General features: G+C 39.7%; 1 protein-coding gene and 1 non-coding gene across 2 annotated transcripts; one reads left to right on the forward strand and one right to left on the reverse strand.

Moving 5' to 3' along the window:
• Window positions 1-3,051: 3,051 nt before the first annotated feature.
• LOC149394094 (small nucleolar RNA R71) lies at window positions 3,052-3,155 on the forward strand. The gene has a single exon (XR_016299982.1). It is a non-coding gene; the product is annotated as a small nucleolar RNA R71 (small nucleolar RNA).
• A 6,609-nt stretch (window positions 3,156-9,764) lies between these two features.
• Window positions 9,765-11,838, reverse strand: LOC149394095 (uncharacterized). The gene has a single exon (XM_089616359.1). It carries the CDS (start codon window positions 11,773-11,775, stop codon window positions 10,045-10,047), a length of 1,731 nt encoding a protein of 576 aa, XP_089472485.1. The 5' UTR covers window positions 11,776-11,838; the 3' UTR covers window positions 9,765-10,044.
• Window positions 11,839-16,568: the final 4,730 nt, after the last annotated feature.

Consider the following 16,568-nt stretch of genomic DNA (forward strand, 5'->3'; position numbering starts at 1 on the left):
TTGTCTTTACGCTGCCCAAGGACTGCACCCACCGCATGGTCGCTAGCGTCGCTCATGATCTCGAACGGGAGACTCCAGTCTGGGGCGGTGATGATTGGGGCGGTACTGAGTCTCAGCTTGAGGGCGTTGAAGGCCTCTAAGCACTCGGTGGAGAAGGAGAACTTGGTGTCTTTCTCGAGTAGTCCGCATAATGGCTTCGTTATTTTGGAGAAGTCCTTGATGAAGCGCCTATAGAAGCCGGCATGCCCCAGGAAACTTCTCACTAGCTTGACCGAAGTTGGCGGTGGTAGCTTCTCGATTGTGGAAATTTTCGCCCGGTCCACCTCTAACCCGTCCTTCGAAACTCTATGGCCCAGCACGATGCCTTCTTGTACCATGAAATGGCACTTCTCCCAGTTAAGCACGAGGTTAGTTTCTTCACACCTGTTAAGCACATGAGACAAATTCTCCAAACATTGATCAAATGTAGGGCCAAATACGGAAAAATCGTCCATAAAAACCTCAATTGTTTTCTCCACCATGTCGGAGAAGATGGCCATCATGCATCTTTGGAACGTGGCTGGTGCGTTACATAGCCCAAACGGCATTCGCTTGAAGGCGAAAGTGCCATAAGGGCATGTAAATGTGGTCTTCTCCTGATCCTCTGGTGCGATCGTGATCTGGTTATAACCTGAATACCCATCAAGAAACAATAATACCTGTGCCCTGCGAGACGGTCGAGCATCTGATCGATGAAGGGGAGTGGAAAGTGGTCTTTGCGCGTGGCGTTGTTGAGCTTGCGGTAGTCCATGCAGATTCTGTACTCGGTCACCGTCCGAGTGGAAATGAGCTCATTGTTGTCGTTTCTCACCACCGTCATCCCGCCTTTCTTCGGAACGCATTGCACCGGACTTACCCATGCGCTGTCGGAGATCGGGTAAATGACCCCGACATCGAGCCATTTCAGGATCTCTTTCCTGACGACCTCTTTCATCGCCGGATTGAGGCGTCTTTGGTGCTCCACCGAGGGGCGATGCTCGTCCTCCAAGAGTATGCGATGAACGCAATAGGAGGGGCTGATCCTTTTGATGTCCGAGAGAGTCCACCCGATCGCTAGCTCCCTTGTGCTTGCGTAGTGCCACGAGCAGCCTTTCTTCTTCTCCCTTAGTGAGGTGATTCGAGATGATCACTGGAAGGGTTGAGCCAGCGCCTAAGTATGCGTAGCGGAGATGTGCCGGTAATTCTTTTAGCTCGAGCTTTGGGGGCTGTTGAATGGACGGAGGCACTCGAGGTTGGCTCTCCCCCAAACTCTCGATCGAGTTACGTCGGTATGGCATGACTGCGTTCATGTACTCCACGTGCTCTAAAGCTTCACATTCATCAAACTCGTTAGTGAAATCAATAGAGTTTAGCAAACTTACCTCGAGAGGGTCCTCGGATCGGTGAGAGAAGTCGGCGATGATGGAATTACATAGGTCGATCCAGAAGACATCGTCGCTTGCCCTCGGGTATTTTATGGTGTTGAACACGTTAAACACCACCTCTTCGTTTTGCACCCTCAGTTTCAGCTATCCTTTCTGGATGTCGATGAGAGCTCCTCCTGTGGCGAGGAATGGCCGTCCTAGGATGATTGGGACGTCGCGGTCTTCCTCCATGCCGAGCACCACGAAATCGGCGGGGAAGATGAACTTGTCGACTTTGACTAGGAGATCCTCGATCACTCCCCGCGGGTATACGATGGACCTGTCTGCCATCTGGAGTGTGATTCGGGTCGGTCTCACCTCTCCGATGCCGAGCTTCTTGAAGATAAAATACGGCATCAGGTTGATGCTCGCTCCGAGGTCACATAGTGCTCGCTCGAAGAAGGTGTTCCCGATGGCACACGGGACGGTGAAACTCCCTGGATCCTTCATCTTTATTGGTAACTTCCTCTGAATGATGGCGGAGCACTCTTCGGTGAGGGTGATCGTGCTGCAGTCCTTTATTTTCCTCTTTTTCGAGAGGATGTCCTTCAGGAACTTGGCGTACGTCGGCATCTGCTCAAGAGCGTCAGCAAACGGGATATTTATCTGAAGCTGCTTGAATACCTCGAGAAACTTGCTGAATTGGTGGTCGAGTTTCCCTTCTTTCTTCCTTTGAGGAAACGGCAGCTTTGGCGTGCTCGTTGGAGCTGGGGCACTCGCCGGAGGTGGCGTGGCTTGGGACATCGATACGGGGGACTCATCTTTCTCCACCTTCTCTTTCTTCTTGCCGGAGTTGTCAATCACCTGTCCGCTTCTGAGTGTAATGACATTGACTTGTGACCTGGGGTTGATGTCGGTGTTGCTCGGAAGCGTTCCCTGAGGTCGTGAGTTAACTGCGGTCGACAGTTGCCCCATCTGCGTCTCAAGATTTCGAATCTGCACCGATTGGTTCGAGAGAGACGTCTTCGTTTCGTGCATGAACTCGGTGGTGGAGTTTATGAAGGCGGTTGTTGACGTGGCCAAGTTGGCGATGAGCTCCTCTAGATTGGTCTCGCCCTTGTACGCCCGAAATGAAGGAGGCTGGTATGGTGGTGGTCGGGGCTGGTTCTATGGTGGACGAGGCTGGGCTTGAGGCGCGGGTTGCATTGGCATGTTGTTTTGGGGACCTCTCCATCCCCCATTCTGGTAGTTGTTCCTTGGGCCTTGATTGTAGTTGTTCTGGGGCGGCCTGTTGTTGATGAAGTTGGCTTGTTGGCCGTTGTCATCATACACACACTCGTCACTATTGTGCTGCCCGTTGCACCAGAAACAGACTTCAGGGGTGTGCACAGCTTGCACAGAGGCCTTCTGTCCCTGGACTGACTTTGTGAGATCCGCCACCTGTGCTGCCAGTGCCTTCATCGGCTCAATCTTGGGAGTGACTGGCATATTCTTCAAGATGCGCCGCTCGGACGGGCATTGATCGTTGTTGTAGGCCAGCTCCTCGAGAATGTTGTGAGCTTCCTCTTCTGTCTTCTGAAAGAACGACCCTCCAGCGGCTGTATTGACTAGGGTGCGAGACGATGGTGAGAGACCGCCATAGAAAATCTGCACCATCATCCACCCCTGGATGCCATGATTGGGACACCTCCTCTCTAACTCCTTGAAGCGCCCTCATGCTTCAAACAATGACTCCCCGTCGTATTGGGCAAACGAATGGATCTCGTTGCGTCTCTTGTGCAACTTCTCGAACGGGAAGAACTTTGAGATGAATTTGATGCGCAGGTCGGCCCACGAGGTTATAGAACCCGGCGGGAGAGAGTTCAGCCACGTCTTGGCTCGGTCCCGTAGTGAAAACGGGAAGAGGCGGAGGCGGATGGCTTCGTCGGACACGTTGTGGAGCTTGAACGTGTTTGCGATCTCGACGAAGTTCGTCAAATGGTCTTGCGGGTCTTCGGCAGGTGATCCAGAGAATTAATGCGCTTGGACCATGTGTATTATGCCAGTCTTGATCTCGAAATTCTGGTTACCCGCAAGAGCCGGGAGAGCGATTGCCGATTGCGCGGCGTCGGCTGGTGGTAACCCATATTGGAATAGGGTCTTTGGCTCTTCGTTCGCTTCGTTATTCGCTCTATCTCCCATTGCTCGTTCCTTTGACTGCTTTCTGTTTGTCTTGCATAATATTTCGATCTCAAGATTTAGTGGAATGAGGTTTGATGTTCCCTCACTCCGCATGCACCTTCAAAACAGAGAAAATGACACGCCAAGTTAGGAAACGCGTAACGAAATCAAATGGCAAAGCAGATTATTTTTCGACGCTATTGTAAAAAGTCCCCGGCAACAGCGCCAAAAACTTGTTGCGATATTTTTATGACTAGCACGCAAGTAGACGTATCGAACAAGTAATAGTGTTACGTAAGTAACAGATATCGATCCCACAGAGACTAGTTACTATAGCGACGTAAAACAACCTAAAGAAAATTGATTTCACAAATTTGTTGATGGATGTGATTATAAAAATAGCAAATGAATTAACGTAAAAATAAAAGAGAAACAAACACGAGATAACAAGCAAAGGAAACTACGGGGTTACGATTTCACCAATTAACACAGCATCGGGGTTTCGGGAACGAACAATTGCAACTATTCCTATGTAAGCTAATCTCATTCTCTCAATAATATTCCATAGCCTCTCTCGAGTGATCTAGCGAACCTATGCAATTGTCGGATTACTTATCCTCTCGGCCTCTAATCCTATTAATACAACTACATGCACTAAGCGCGAGAATTCTAACGATTACACACTCGTCTAAGCCGTCAAGCAACCTAAAACAATGTGATGAATGAAAAAGGGCACGAATTTTTATACTCTCTCTCAAGCAGCTAAAAACTCTAATTAAACAATTCTAAAGGTGATCAAGCTAAAGAATGCATTAAGAATACTTCCACACAAGCAAACATATTCATGAAACAGTTAATAACTAATCAAACCCTAACGAAACCCCTAAGCTACATCTAATCCCGACTACATCGTAACCCCGCTAAAGACTTAGCCTCTAACGGTGTTCATGACCATGATCAAAACAAGGAGAGTGATTAAAAGCAATAAAACTAGGATAGAATGACGAAGAGAGCTCATGATTATAACGAGAAAGGAATTCAAGAACACAATAGTAAATTAAGAGCAGATAATAAATAGAAGGAAGAAGAAAAACTATTAATGGAGTTCCGGCTGATCGGATTTTGTCAATTCCGTTGATAAGCTTTCTCTCCGTTGCAAAAGCTCTCCAAAACAACAATAAAATAAAGCGTAACCTCAAAATAAAAGAGGCTGAGTTGTGTTTTATAGTGGTTTAGGTCGAAGTACAATTTTGGACTGATCTGGGCCTTAAAAAACTATCCAACAGCTAGGATTAAATCAAAATTCGACTTTGTTTTCGTCAGGATTCATCGTCTCGCGGCGCGCCATCCATCCTCGCGGCGCGAGGCTTCCTTCTTCGTATCGTCGCGGCGCGATATCACCGCGAGGCGCACCGCGAGAAACTCTTGGAAGTTTTTGTGTTCGTGAAAATGCGGGGGTCGCGGCGCGAGGTCTTCTGGTCGCGGCGCGCGAATTCGTGATCGCTGAGGTCGCGCCGCAAGGTCTTGCGCACCAGCCTCCAAATCTTCATTTTCTTCATTTTGACTCCAAATTCATCGCTTTTACTTCCGTTCCATCGATATGTGACCCGACAGCTACTTTTCATCTATGTTGACCTGAAATTCACTATAACCACACTAAAACCATCAAAAACACGTGAGAACGCGCTAAATCCAAGTCAAATGAGAGCGGATTCGTACGTAAAATACGCACTCATCAAAAATATGAAAGTGTGAAAGCCCTTCTTCTTGAATTCGCTCTTTCATAAACTTAGCATCGTTGAACTACTTCACCGCTAAGTATCCAAGGTGCATCGAACACGCCATTGCACAACTTACGAATTTTGCAAAAAATAAGCTTAATCAATCAAAACAATTGCCGTTCAATTAAAAATATATTAACAATTATTATTGTTATTAATTATACACAATATAGAAAGGAAAAAAAAAGTCAAATATTATTGCAGAAACTTAGAAGTCCGAGAATTTATTGAAAATGATTACTTGTTATTAACTATACGTGATTTAGAAAAATAATTAGAAATCTATAAACGCTAAAACACATCTTGAAACTCATTAATGATCATAAATCGTGGAACAAAATACAAAATGGAAATAATTTGAGAAATTAGGTTAGTGACGAGGTAGAACGGAGGTCATTACCGTGCGATGACTTGGACGAGCGACATAGATTAACCACGAGTGTAAGCCATCGTCAAGAGGCATCGAGGGAGAGGGTTTGCTAAGTACTCTAAAACCACAAACACACACACACACACACACGCACACATACACACACACACACACACACACACACACACACACACACACACACACACACATATATATATATATATATATATATATATATATATATACGGAGAGAGAGAGAGAGAGAGAGAGAGAGAGAGAGAGAGAGAGAGTTTATTTGAATAAATAAATTAGATTTTTAATTAGTTATATCTATATCTTAAAATATAGGGAATTTTCAATGAGGATTAATTTATTTCAAATTTATTATAATTTTCCAATTAATAAGTGTATATTCGGTATCAAATAATTGGCTTCACTGCGACGCCATGGAATTGGCAAATTTACAATTATTAACAATATGTTGACTAAAACACAATTGGCAATTGGCTTAGTAAGTTGTAATTATGCACTTAATATTGTCTTTTATTTAAATGAGATTTTATATACCAAAAATATTTTATTACTCAAATATCTCGACTTTTTAGGTTTTGAATCAAACAAATTAAAAGCTATATTTTCTAGCCTTGGTGTTCAACATAAGGCTAACTCATTGAACTTTGTGGACTAATTTAAATGCTCCCAAACCCACTTAAATTAAGTGAGTATTGTTAATTAACCTTAATAATATTTGTCAAAACTCTTTTTTATGATTTTTAATCATGTTGTAAACTCCCAATGAAAGCGATAATGAAACTAATAAACTATTGTGGCGGAGTATCACAGACAATCTTTATAGAGACGACTCAGCGAATATGGACCTATTATATCAAGCTCGTATAAACGTCAAATCAAGAATTTGAGAGACTCGTTGCTCTTCTTTCTTTTATTATTATATTATGGTCAATTTTTTATGTTATTCCACTAAAAACTCAAAATCGAATGCTTGACACTATTATAACTATATATACACTAATATAATCATTACATGGTCATTGATCCCCTAGGTTATCTTGTAACACGAATGATGTATAATACTGTTATACCATTGAGTTCCTTGAGCTCCATTGAGTCCATATAGCAATCTTATTATGAAAATTTTAATAATCAATCGGTTTTGGATTCAATTATTAAGTGAGTCAAAGTTTACTCTCTTTCAAGAGAGCTAGAAATTCCTTTCTCCAACAATTATATCTTTTACTCTCAAAATATAAGTGTTTAAGCATAAGTGAACGAATGAATCAAAAAGCTAAAATATATGACATTGAAATCACTGATCACTTCAAACTTTATATCAGCTTTCATTGTAGCCGTTGTGACTTTGATACATGTATCATAATGGTTGCTTACATAAAACAAATAAACAAATTATGTATAGGTCGTGTAGAGACTTTATGTGCAAGTGAACTTTTTAACATATGTGATTTTGAGTCTAACTATTAGGTATAGACTAATCACCTATAAATATTTTATATCTTATATAATTTGCATACCATGTTACTACAAATGTCTATGGATATGACGAATGTGTCTTTTTTCTCTCAAAAACGGACTCTGGGTTATATTATGTTATGGCATGAGCTTGTTGGCGCGATAAAAACACACGGATCTTTGATGACCAGGAGAGAACTACGAAGGAGAGTATTGAGGATTATTGGCGACGTGTTGATAGCTACCAAGCACTTGCCGTGTTCTCAACCACGACTCCAAAATCAACATACATGCACTACAACAAAAACTGGCAACACCCGCGACAAAAGTCGTGGCTGTTGCTATGAAATTTTGATTTTCTTCTCTACCAAGACGCTCGATTTTTCAATTTTTTATACGGTTACGCGAGGTTTTGGTTAAATTTTGTAATGAGATTTGTTGGAAAATGACTCACAAAATCGACACAAAAGCGGTGAATTTCACGATCTTATGCTTTCGGTTTCATGTAATTTGCAGAAAATAGCACAAAAACATCATAATGTCAAACCTACTATAAGATAGAATCATATAATGAATTTGCAATGACTCGAATATATCTATTATTCATATATGTGTTGACTTTCTCTTTAGTAGGGTTTTTTTTTTTTTTTTAATGGAAAAACTACCTTCACTTTTACCCTTTACGCTCTTTAACGTGCATTTCATAGAATATGTGGAAGAAGTTGTAGCCCTTGAGAAGCTGGTAGATAGTTTCGGCGCTAAAGCAACTTGAAAAGGCTACTCAATATCATATTGAAAATTTACCCACGAAAAAATATATAAAAATTAGAAAAAGGGACTATTTGAGTTATTTAAAATTGGATGAATAACTAAATAAATAAACCGTAAACTCATGGGATATATGTATAGAATTAATGACATTTTTAGTCCCTGAACTATGTCGTGTGTAACAAGTTGGTCCTTCGGCGAAAAAAACTGCAGGATCGATACTTGGTGAATGTGAGAAAATCACGTCTGGTCCTTCTGTCTAATTAATCGTCTATTTAGACGAAATTTGCTGACGTGGCTTGATCGATTAGGGGAGTTACGGTTTTGCCCCTGTTTTAATTGTTTCTCACAGCTCGACCACGCCATCCTCTCTCTGTTTCTTCTTACCTCTCACTCTCCTTCTCTAGCTCGCTCTCTCTCTCTTTCCTGTGCGACTGAGATTGAGCCACCGCCTGTCTCCGTCAAACGCGAGATCGGAGAGCGCCGCCGTCGTTCTTTTCCTCGCGCGACTGTCCTCAGCCATCGAGCTTCACTGGACGTTGAGCGCACGTCTCTGACGCGGGTCCTGCGCTACCACCGAGCTCGCGTGTGTACGACGGCCGAGAGAGGATAAGCGCCGCCACTCTCTGCTGAAGCCTCGCCGTCGCCGCCATTAACCCCGACCTCCCGTCCGTCATCGTCGACGGCGATCGGATCCCCGCCGCCTCCGGCCACCACGAGCACACCACGACGTGGGTCCTGCGCTACCACCTCTGAATCCGCTGAATCCGTTCAGCTTCGATTCCACGCCCATCTTCTCGTCGAATCTCAGGCTCAGCGGCTGGACTCTGGTCTCCGCCGCCGCTCTGTTCTCCTCCTCCATCGCCGCCGCCTCTCTCCGGCTCCCCGATATCGCCCTCAGAACCTAAAAGCCCGGCGATGAGGGATCCCGACCGAGCACGACCCCCGAGCCCAAAAGCAACGAGCGCTCGACGCACGAGATTTGGCCGTGCCGCTCCTGGGTCGAGGAAGATGGGGAAGAGTGGCCGAGCGCGACCTCCGAGCTCGAAGGCGAGGAGATTGTGGCGTGCGCGGTCCGGATCTGGACGCTAAGGGTCGTCTCCAGCGCGCGATGGAGAAGTGGACGACGTCGGGCTGGGCCGTTGTGCGTCATCAAGAGAAGAGACCACCGGGCTCAAGGAGTGCCGTCCTTCATCGTGGGTCCCCGAGCGCGAGGATGCCGGACCCGAGCGCCGAACTCCAACGCACGGCCACGAAGCGGCTGGGCGAGGAAGAAGAACTGGGTGAGATCGGCCTTGAGGTGCCGATTTTGCCCCTTGGTTCAGAAAAACCAGCGAATGAGAAGAAGTATGGTGTGGGTTTTCAAATGTAGAAGAAAAAGACTTGGTCAAAGTAGGTAGAAAATGAAAGGACGGCATTGTTGGTTACATTTAATCGGTTGAAATATGAAATTACTTAACTATCCTAATCGATCAAGCCACGTCAGCAAATTTCCGTCTAAATAGACGATTAATTAGACAGAAGGATCAAACGTGATTTTCTCACATTCATCAGGTATCGATCCTGCAGTTTTTTTCGCCGAAGGACCAACTTGTTACACACGACACAGTTCAGGGACTAAAAATGTCATTAATTCATATGTATAATGTCATTGAAAACTCAAGGTGTAAATACAGTCATCCACTAAAACTCATGGGATAGACATGATATATCCTCTTACAAAAACCACTACACCATTGTTTTTAGGGGAAATAAAATAAGGGAACATTTAAAAAAAAACAAAGCAAAATAAAACTCTAAAGTCACATATAATCTATCACCAAGAAACACACAAGAGAAAAGCAGCTACCATTTTTTTTTTTTGAAGTTACAGCAATTTCTACGGTTATGCAGCCGGCTCGTCTTCAAAACACAAGGGTCCCGATTTCGTTATTGACCAAATTAAATTAGGAATGAACATACTCAGAAGCATTAAACTGAAGAATTAACACAACTGCACTAGAAAAAAAATTCATGCTCATGCAAAATTGTTTAAAATTGCATATAAGTAAAATAAATAAAGAAATAAACCTACAGCTGATGAACATGGACCCACCTACTGAACAACGACTAGCAGCCTTTTAGCATGAATCTTCTTTAAAATGTTCATGGTAATATAATCAGGTAACACACCATCACAGATCATATCCTTGAGAAGCTTGAGAGCAACATCTATTTGTCCCACCTTTATGTAGCCTTCCACCAGAGTGTTGTATGAAATGATATCCGGCAAAAATGACATTTCTTCAAACATCTCCTTTGCCTTCTCCATCTCACCTTGTAGGCAATACCCATTTATTAATGTGTTGTAAGTTATCAAATCTGGCTCCGATCCATGTTGAACCATTGCTTCAAACAATTGCTGAGCCATATCCATATTCCCATTCCTAGCAAAGCCATCAATAAGAATTCGTACAGTCACAATGTCTGGGAAGATCTTCCATGTGACCATCTTGTAAAACAACTTCTTGGCTCCTTCCATATTATTCGAACGACACAACCCACATAGCAAAGAGTTGTATGTGATAACGTCTGGAGTTAGACCTCTTTGAATCATTGACTCAAACATAGCCAGAGCTTCTTCTGTCCTTCCAGCCTTGGAGAAGGCATCCACTAAGATATTATATGTTATTACATCCGGCGTTACACCTTCATCCTTCATTTTGTCGAACAGCTCTTTCGCTCCGCTCCATAAGCCCGACTTGCACAACCCGTAGATCAAAGTATTGTATGTGTAGACATCAGGGAGGATTCCAGAATCGACCATCTTCTCGATGAACAGATTTGCTTCTTCCAATCGGCCAGCCTTACACAATGCATCAATTATAGAATTGAATGTGATAACATCAGGCTTGACACCTCTTGTTGGCATCGATTCCAGGAGTGAGATTGCTTCCTGGAATTTCCTGGCCTTGCAAAGCAGATCAATTACAATATTGCAAGTATGAATATTAGGTGAAACTCCAGCATCAAGCATCTCAGCTAGAAATTTGTCAACTTCTTCGACACGGCCAGATTTGCATAATCCATTAATCATAGAAGTATAGCTAACAACATCGGGCTTAAGACCGCGGTTGGACAGGTCCCGAAACAAGCTCAACGCCTCCTCAGTTCGTCGTTCTTTGATGAGCCCGTCAATGACTGCATTAAAACTGTATAAATCCAGTTTAATCCCCTCAAAGTTGACGATTCGCTTAAGAAGACCCATTGCCATTTGGGTCTCTCCGGCCTTGCAAATCCCATTGATGATGGTTCCATATGTTGCCTCGCTGCACAAACCTTTCTGCTCGATCATCTTCTCGAATAGCTCCATTGCAGCAACCATAGAACCTTCCTTACAAAGCCCGTCGAGAAGAGTATTCATGGTGAGCGAATCAGGACGAATCCCGCTTTTAATGGCCACTGAGAGAATTGAGAAACCTGACTTCGCACTGTTTGACCGCCATAAACACTTAGCAACTATGTTGAGAGTACAAATATTAGGTTCGAAATCATTCCGACGAAACCTAACGAGGTGTGAGTACATAGAGACCACAGTGGAGAACCGATTCATCTTCGACATTGCCCCAATCAATTGATTGAAACTCCAAACGGAGGGCATGGGTCTCATATCAGAGAAGGTATTGAAGAGACGCAGAGCTTCGACTACTGTAAAGTCTCTCGATTTGTATCGCGTTTGGACCAATTTCTCAAACTGATCAGCGCGTGAACTATAATGTCGAAAATGGGTAAAGAGAGAAGCATAATTACCGGTTGAGAACTGGAAAGCTTTCATCTTCAAACACATTTCCAAGCTCAGCAAGCCGGAGTCGATCGAAACTCAGAGCAACTATCTAAATGTTTTTTTTTTTTTTTTACGAACCTAAAACCCTCTCAACCAGTCTAGTCTGTCTTTTTCTCTCTCTCTCTCTCTCTCTCTCGCATATTTTCTAAAAGATTTTTGGGAAACTGCTATAAATGATTTATAAAACTCTTCAGCATATTATTAAGAGATTTGTAAGTAAATAGGCCACTTTATTAAACATGTGATTTTGGATCTATCCTATGTTTGACAATTTTTAGGGATATAGTCAAATGACTTATGTGGCAATAATTAAGGTCTGATTTACCCTTATTTATTAACAAATTCGTTACTTTCTCTCTCATATTTTTTTCAAATAATTTTTTTTGTATCAAAACTTCAAAAATTCATATCTTTTTCATACGAACTCGAAATTGAGTGATTTCAAATCCTACAAATTCATGGCGTCGAGATCTTCAAAAATAGACTCATTGTGTTTGATGAAAAATTATGTTTAATGCATCATAGTTACGTTTCCATTTATTTTTTTGATAATTTCAAAAATTTCAAGTTATTTCCATATTTAAGGTAATAACGTGATTTTTCTACATCTATGGTATTAAACATGATTTTTCAGATGAACCTTCCTTATTTATATATCTAAATTTTAAGGGTATTTCGATACTTTTACACATCAACCATTGTCACGTGCTAAAAAGTGATTAAAAAAAAAAAGCACACATATGTGATAAAATGTTGACGGAAGTTCTCATTTTTGTTACAATACCTTATTTCAAGGTTTGTTGTGTACGGTATTTGACATCAGGGGGCAAGTCATTAACCGTATAAGAGTTCAGAGGGATTATTGTAAATTATCCTTATCTTTAATAACGTTTTCTTTAAAGTTCACTGTACGATTTGTGTTATAAACTGTTAGTGAAAGCGAGAATGAGACTAAGTTTTATTCTTGAAACGTTGAAATTGTATTTTTTCCAAAAATAATTGAAAATGATTTATTGTGTACGAATTTTGACATCAGAGGGCAAGTTGTTAACCGTATAGGAGTTCAGGAGGATTCTTGTAAATTATCCTTATCCTTAATAACGTTTTCTTCAAAGTTCACTGTACGATTTGTGTTATAAACTCTTAGTGAAAGTGAGAATGAGACTAAATTGCCTTCTTGAAACATTGAAATTGTAGTTCTGCCAAAAATAATTGAAAATTAGTCACTCAATTTATTAATTGACCAAAATAGATAAAAATGCAATCTGATTGATTTTAATTTAAAATATAAATAAAAATATTAATTGCATGATATATTTTCTAAATAATCTATTTATTAAATTATAATTAATAGTATTTTTTTGTTTGTTTATAATAATTCATAGTATTTTATAACAACTACATGTTTAAAAATAGTTTACGCTTGCTAATCATTTTTTTGTTGAATACATTAAGTAATGAAAGCTTACCCATAAAACAAAACTTATTATCAATTAAACACAACTTGAAAAATACAATTATCCGACAAAAATAATGAATCATGTAGACAAACATTAAACAAAGAGTTATCCAAATACATTATGGAGCAATAACGTCAGTAACTCAATAACTCATTCTTCTTTTAAAAAATAGCCAAAGTTTCATTTTATTAAAAAAAAAATTAGTCCACTAGGCTGAAGTAAATTAATTAACTGGTTGAGTTAATTTAATTTACTTCGAAAAATAGTCTTCCATGCCAAAGTAAATTAATTAACCTAATTAAGTTAATTAATTTACTTCGGTTTGGTGGACTATTTTTCTAATAAAATGAAACTCGAATCAGATCTTTAAAAAGAGGTAAAAAATTGACTATAGTTGTTGTTAGGAATATTGTCCACTAGAAGATGATAATTACTAAATAAGATAAGAAGTTACATTATTAACATCATATGATTAGTGAGTTGAGGTATGATAACATTCAGAATCAATAGCAACTATCATCCATAGTCTCCGTATCAAACTGAATCGCATGCTGGGCATCCGAGATCGGACGGTGAACTAAAACTTAGTCGATGAATGATATGCGCCTGGAAAGCCTAATCTAAAGTCATATATGTGGAACATGAGTGAGAGTTGATCACTCAGTGAGAGCATTATACACTTGGATCAGATCATATATGTGGAACATGAGTGATTGTTGATTACTTCGGCTTAGTGGACTATTTTTCTGATAAAATGAAACTTGGATTAGATCCTTAAAAAGAGATTAAAAAAAATTGACTATAGTTGTAACAAATACTTGATACATTATAGAATCAACGATATTATATGACTAAAAATATGAAAGCGTGAAAGCCCTTCTTCTTCAATTCGCTCTTTCATAAACTTAGCATCGTTGAACTACTGCACCGCTAAGTATCCACGGTGCATTGGACACGCCATTGCACAACTTACGAATTTTGCAAAAAATAAGCTTAATCAATCAAAACAACTGCCGTTCAATTAAAAATATATTAACAATTATTATTGTTATTAATTATACACAATATAGAAAGGAAAAAAAAAGTCAAATATTATTGCAGAAACTTAGAAGCCCGAGAATTTATTGAAAATGATTACTTGTTATTAACTATACGTGATTTAGAAAAATAATTAGAAATCTATAAACGCTAAAACACATCTTGATACTCATTAATGATCATAAATCGTGGAACAAAATACAAAATGGAAATAATTTGAGAAATTAGGTTAGTGACGAGGTAGAACGGAGGTCATTACCGTGCAATGACTTGGACGAGCGACATAGATTAACCACGAGTGTAAGCCATCGTCAAGAGGCATCGAGGGAGAGGGTTTGCTAAGTGCTCTAAAACCACAAACACATACACACATACACAAATATATATATATATATATATATATATATATACAGAGAGAGAGAGAGAGAGAGAGAGAGAGAGAGAGAGAGAGTTTATTTGAATAAATAAATTAGAATTTTAATTAGTTATATCTATATCTTAAAATATAGGGAATTTGAAACTCAATGAGGATTAATTTATTTCAAATTTATTATAATTTTTCCAATTAATAAGTGTATATTCGGTATCAAATAATTGGCTTCACTGCAACGTCATGGAATTGGCAAATTTACAATTATTAACAATATGTTGGCTAAAACACAATTGGTAATTGGCTTAGTAAGTTGTAATTATGCACTTAATATTGTCTTTTATTTAAATGAGATTTTATATACCAAAAACATTTTTTTTACTCAAATATCTCAACTTTTTAGGTTTTGAATCAAACAAATTAAAAGCTATATTTTCTAGCCTTGGTGTTCAACATAAGGCTAACTCATTGGACTTTGTGGACTAATTTAAATGCTCCCAAACCCACTTAAATTAAGTGAGTATTGTTAATTAACCTTAATAATATTTGTCAAAACTCTTTTTTATGATTTTGAATTGTGTTGTAAACTCCCAATGAAAGCGATAATGAAATTAATAAACTCTTATTGCGGAGTATCACAGACAATCTTTATAGAGACGACTCAGCGAATATGGACCTATTATATCAAGCTCGTATCAACGTCAAATCAAGAATTTGAGAGACTCGTTGCTCTTCTTTCTTTTATTATTATATTATTGTCAATTTTTTATGTTATTCCACTAAAAACTCAAAATTGAATGCTTGACAATTATAACTATATATACACTAATATAATCATTACATGGTCATTGATCCCCTAGGTTATCTTGTGACACGAATGATGTATAATCTTGTTATACCATTGAGTTCCTTGACCTCCATTGAGTCCATATAGCAATCTTATTATGAAAATTTTAATAATCAATTAGTTTTGGATTCAATTATTAAGTGAGCCAAAGTTTACTCTCTTTCAAGAGAGCTAGAAATCCCTTTCTCCAACAATTATATCTTTTACTCTCAAAATATAAGTGTTTAAGCATAAGTGAACGAATGAATCAAAAAGCTAAAATATATGACATTGAAATCACTGATCACTTCAAACTTTATATCAGCTTTCATTGTGGCCGTTGTGACTTTGATACATGTATCATAATGGTTGCTTACATAAAACAAATAAACAAATTATGTATAGGTCGTGTAGAGACTTTATGTGCAAAATGCTCCCACCAAAGTGAACTTTTTAACATATGCGATTTTGAGTCTAGCTATTAGGTATAGACTAATCACCTATAAATATTTTATATCTTATATAATTTTCATACCATGTTACTACAAATGTCTATGGATATGACGAATGTGTCTTTTTTCTCTCAAAAACTGACTCTGGGTTATATTATGTTATGGCATGAGCTTGCTAGCGCGATAAAAACACACGGATCTTTGATGACCAGGAGAGAACTACGAAGGAGATTGTTGAGGATTATTGGCGACATGTTGATAGCTACCAAGCACTTGCCGTGTTCTCAATGACGACTCCAAAATCAACATACATGCACTACAACAAAAATTGGCAACACTCGCGACAAAAGTCGTGGCTGTTGCTATGAAATTTTGATTTTCTTCTCTACCACGACTCCTCAGGCCGTGCCCTTTATTCTGCGGCGCATTCACTCCATCCGCTCTATCAATTTTTCCTTTAATATGAAACTACCAATGGATGTCTAATGAAATGATGATATTGTAAAAGATTTGTGGATTTTTTTTATCCGTTTGTGTATTAATTAAAAAAAGAACTCCCTTATTTGCGGTCGCATGAAAACTATTTACCCCACACATGATGAAGTGTTCTCTCGCACTTGAGACCTCACAAAATCTAATGAAGTTCTCGT

This window comes from Urtica dioica, chromosome 6 (assembly GCF_054948205.1).
Source record: "Urtica dioica subsp. dioica isolate 48M chromosome 6, U.dioica_male_clone48M_v1_H2, whole genome shotgun sequence".
NCBI classification, from domain to species: Eukaryota; Viridiplantae; Streptophyta; class Magnoliopsida; order Rosales; family Urticaceae; genus Urtica; species Urtica dioica.

Bases quoted from the DNA above. Each gene is read 5' to 3' on its own strand.
- LOC149394095 (XM_089616359.1), bottom strand. From the start codon at position 11,775: ATGTGTTTGAAGATGAAAGCTTTCCAGTTCTCAACCGGTAATTATGCT.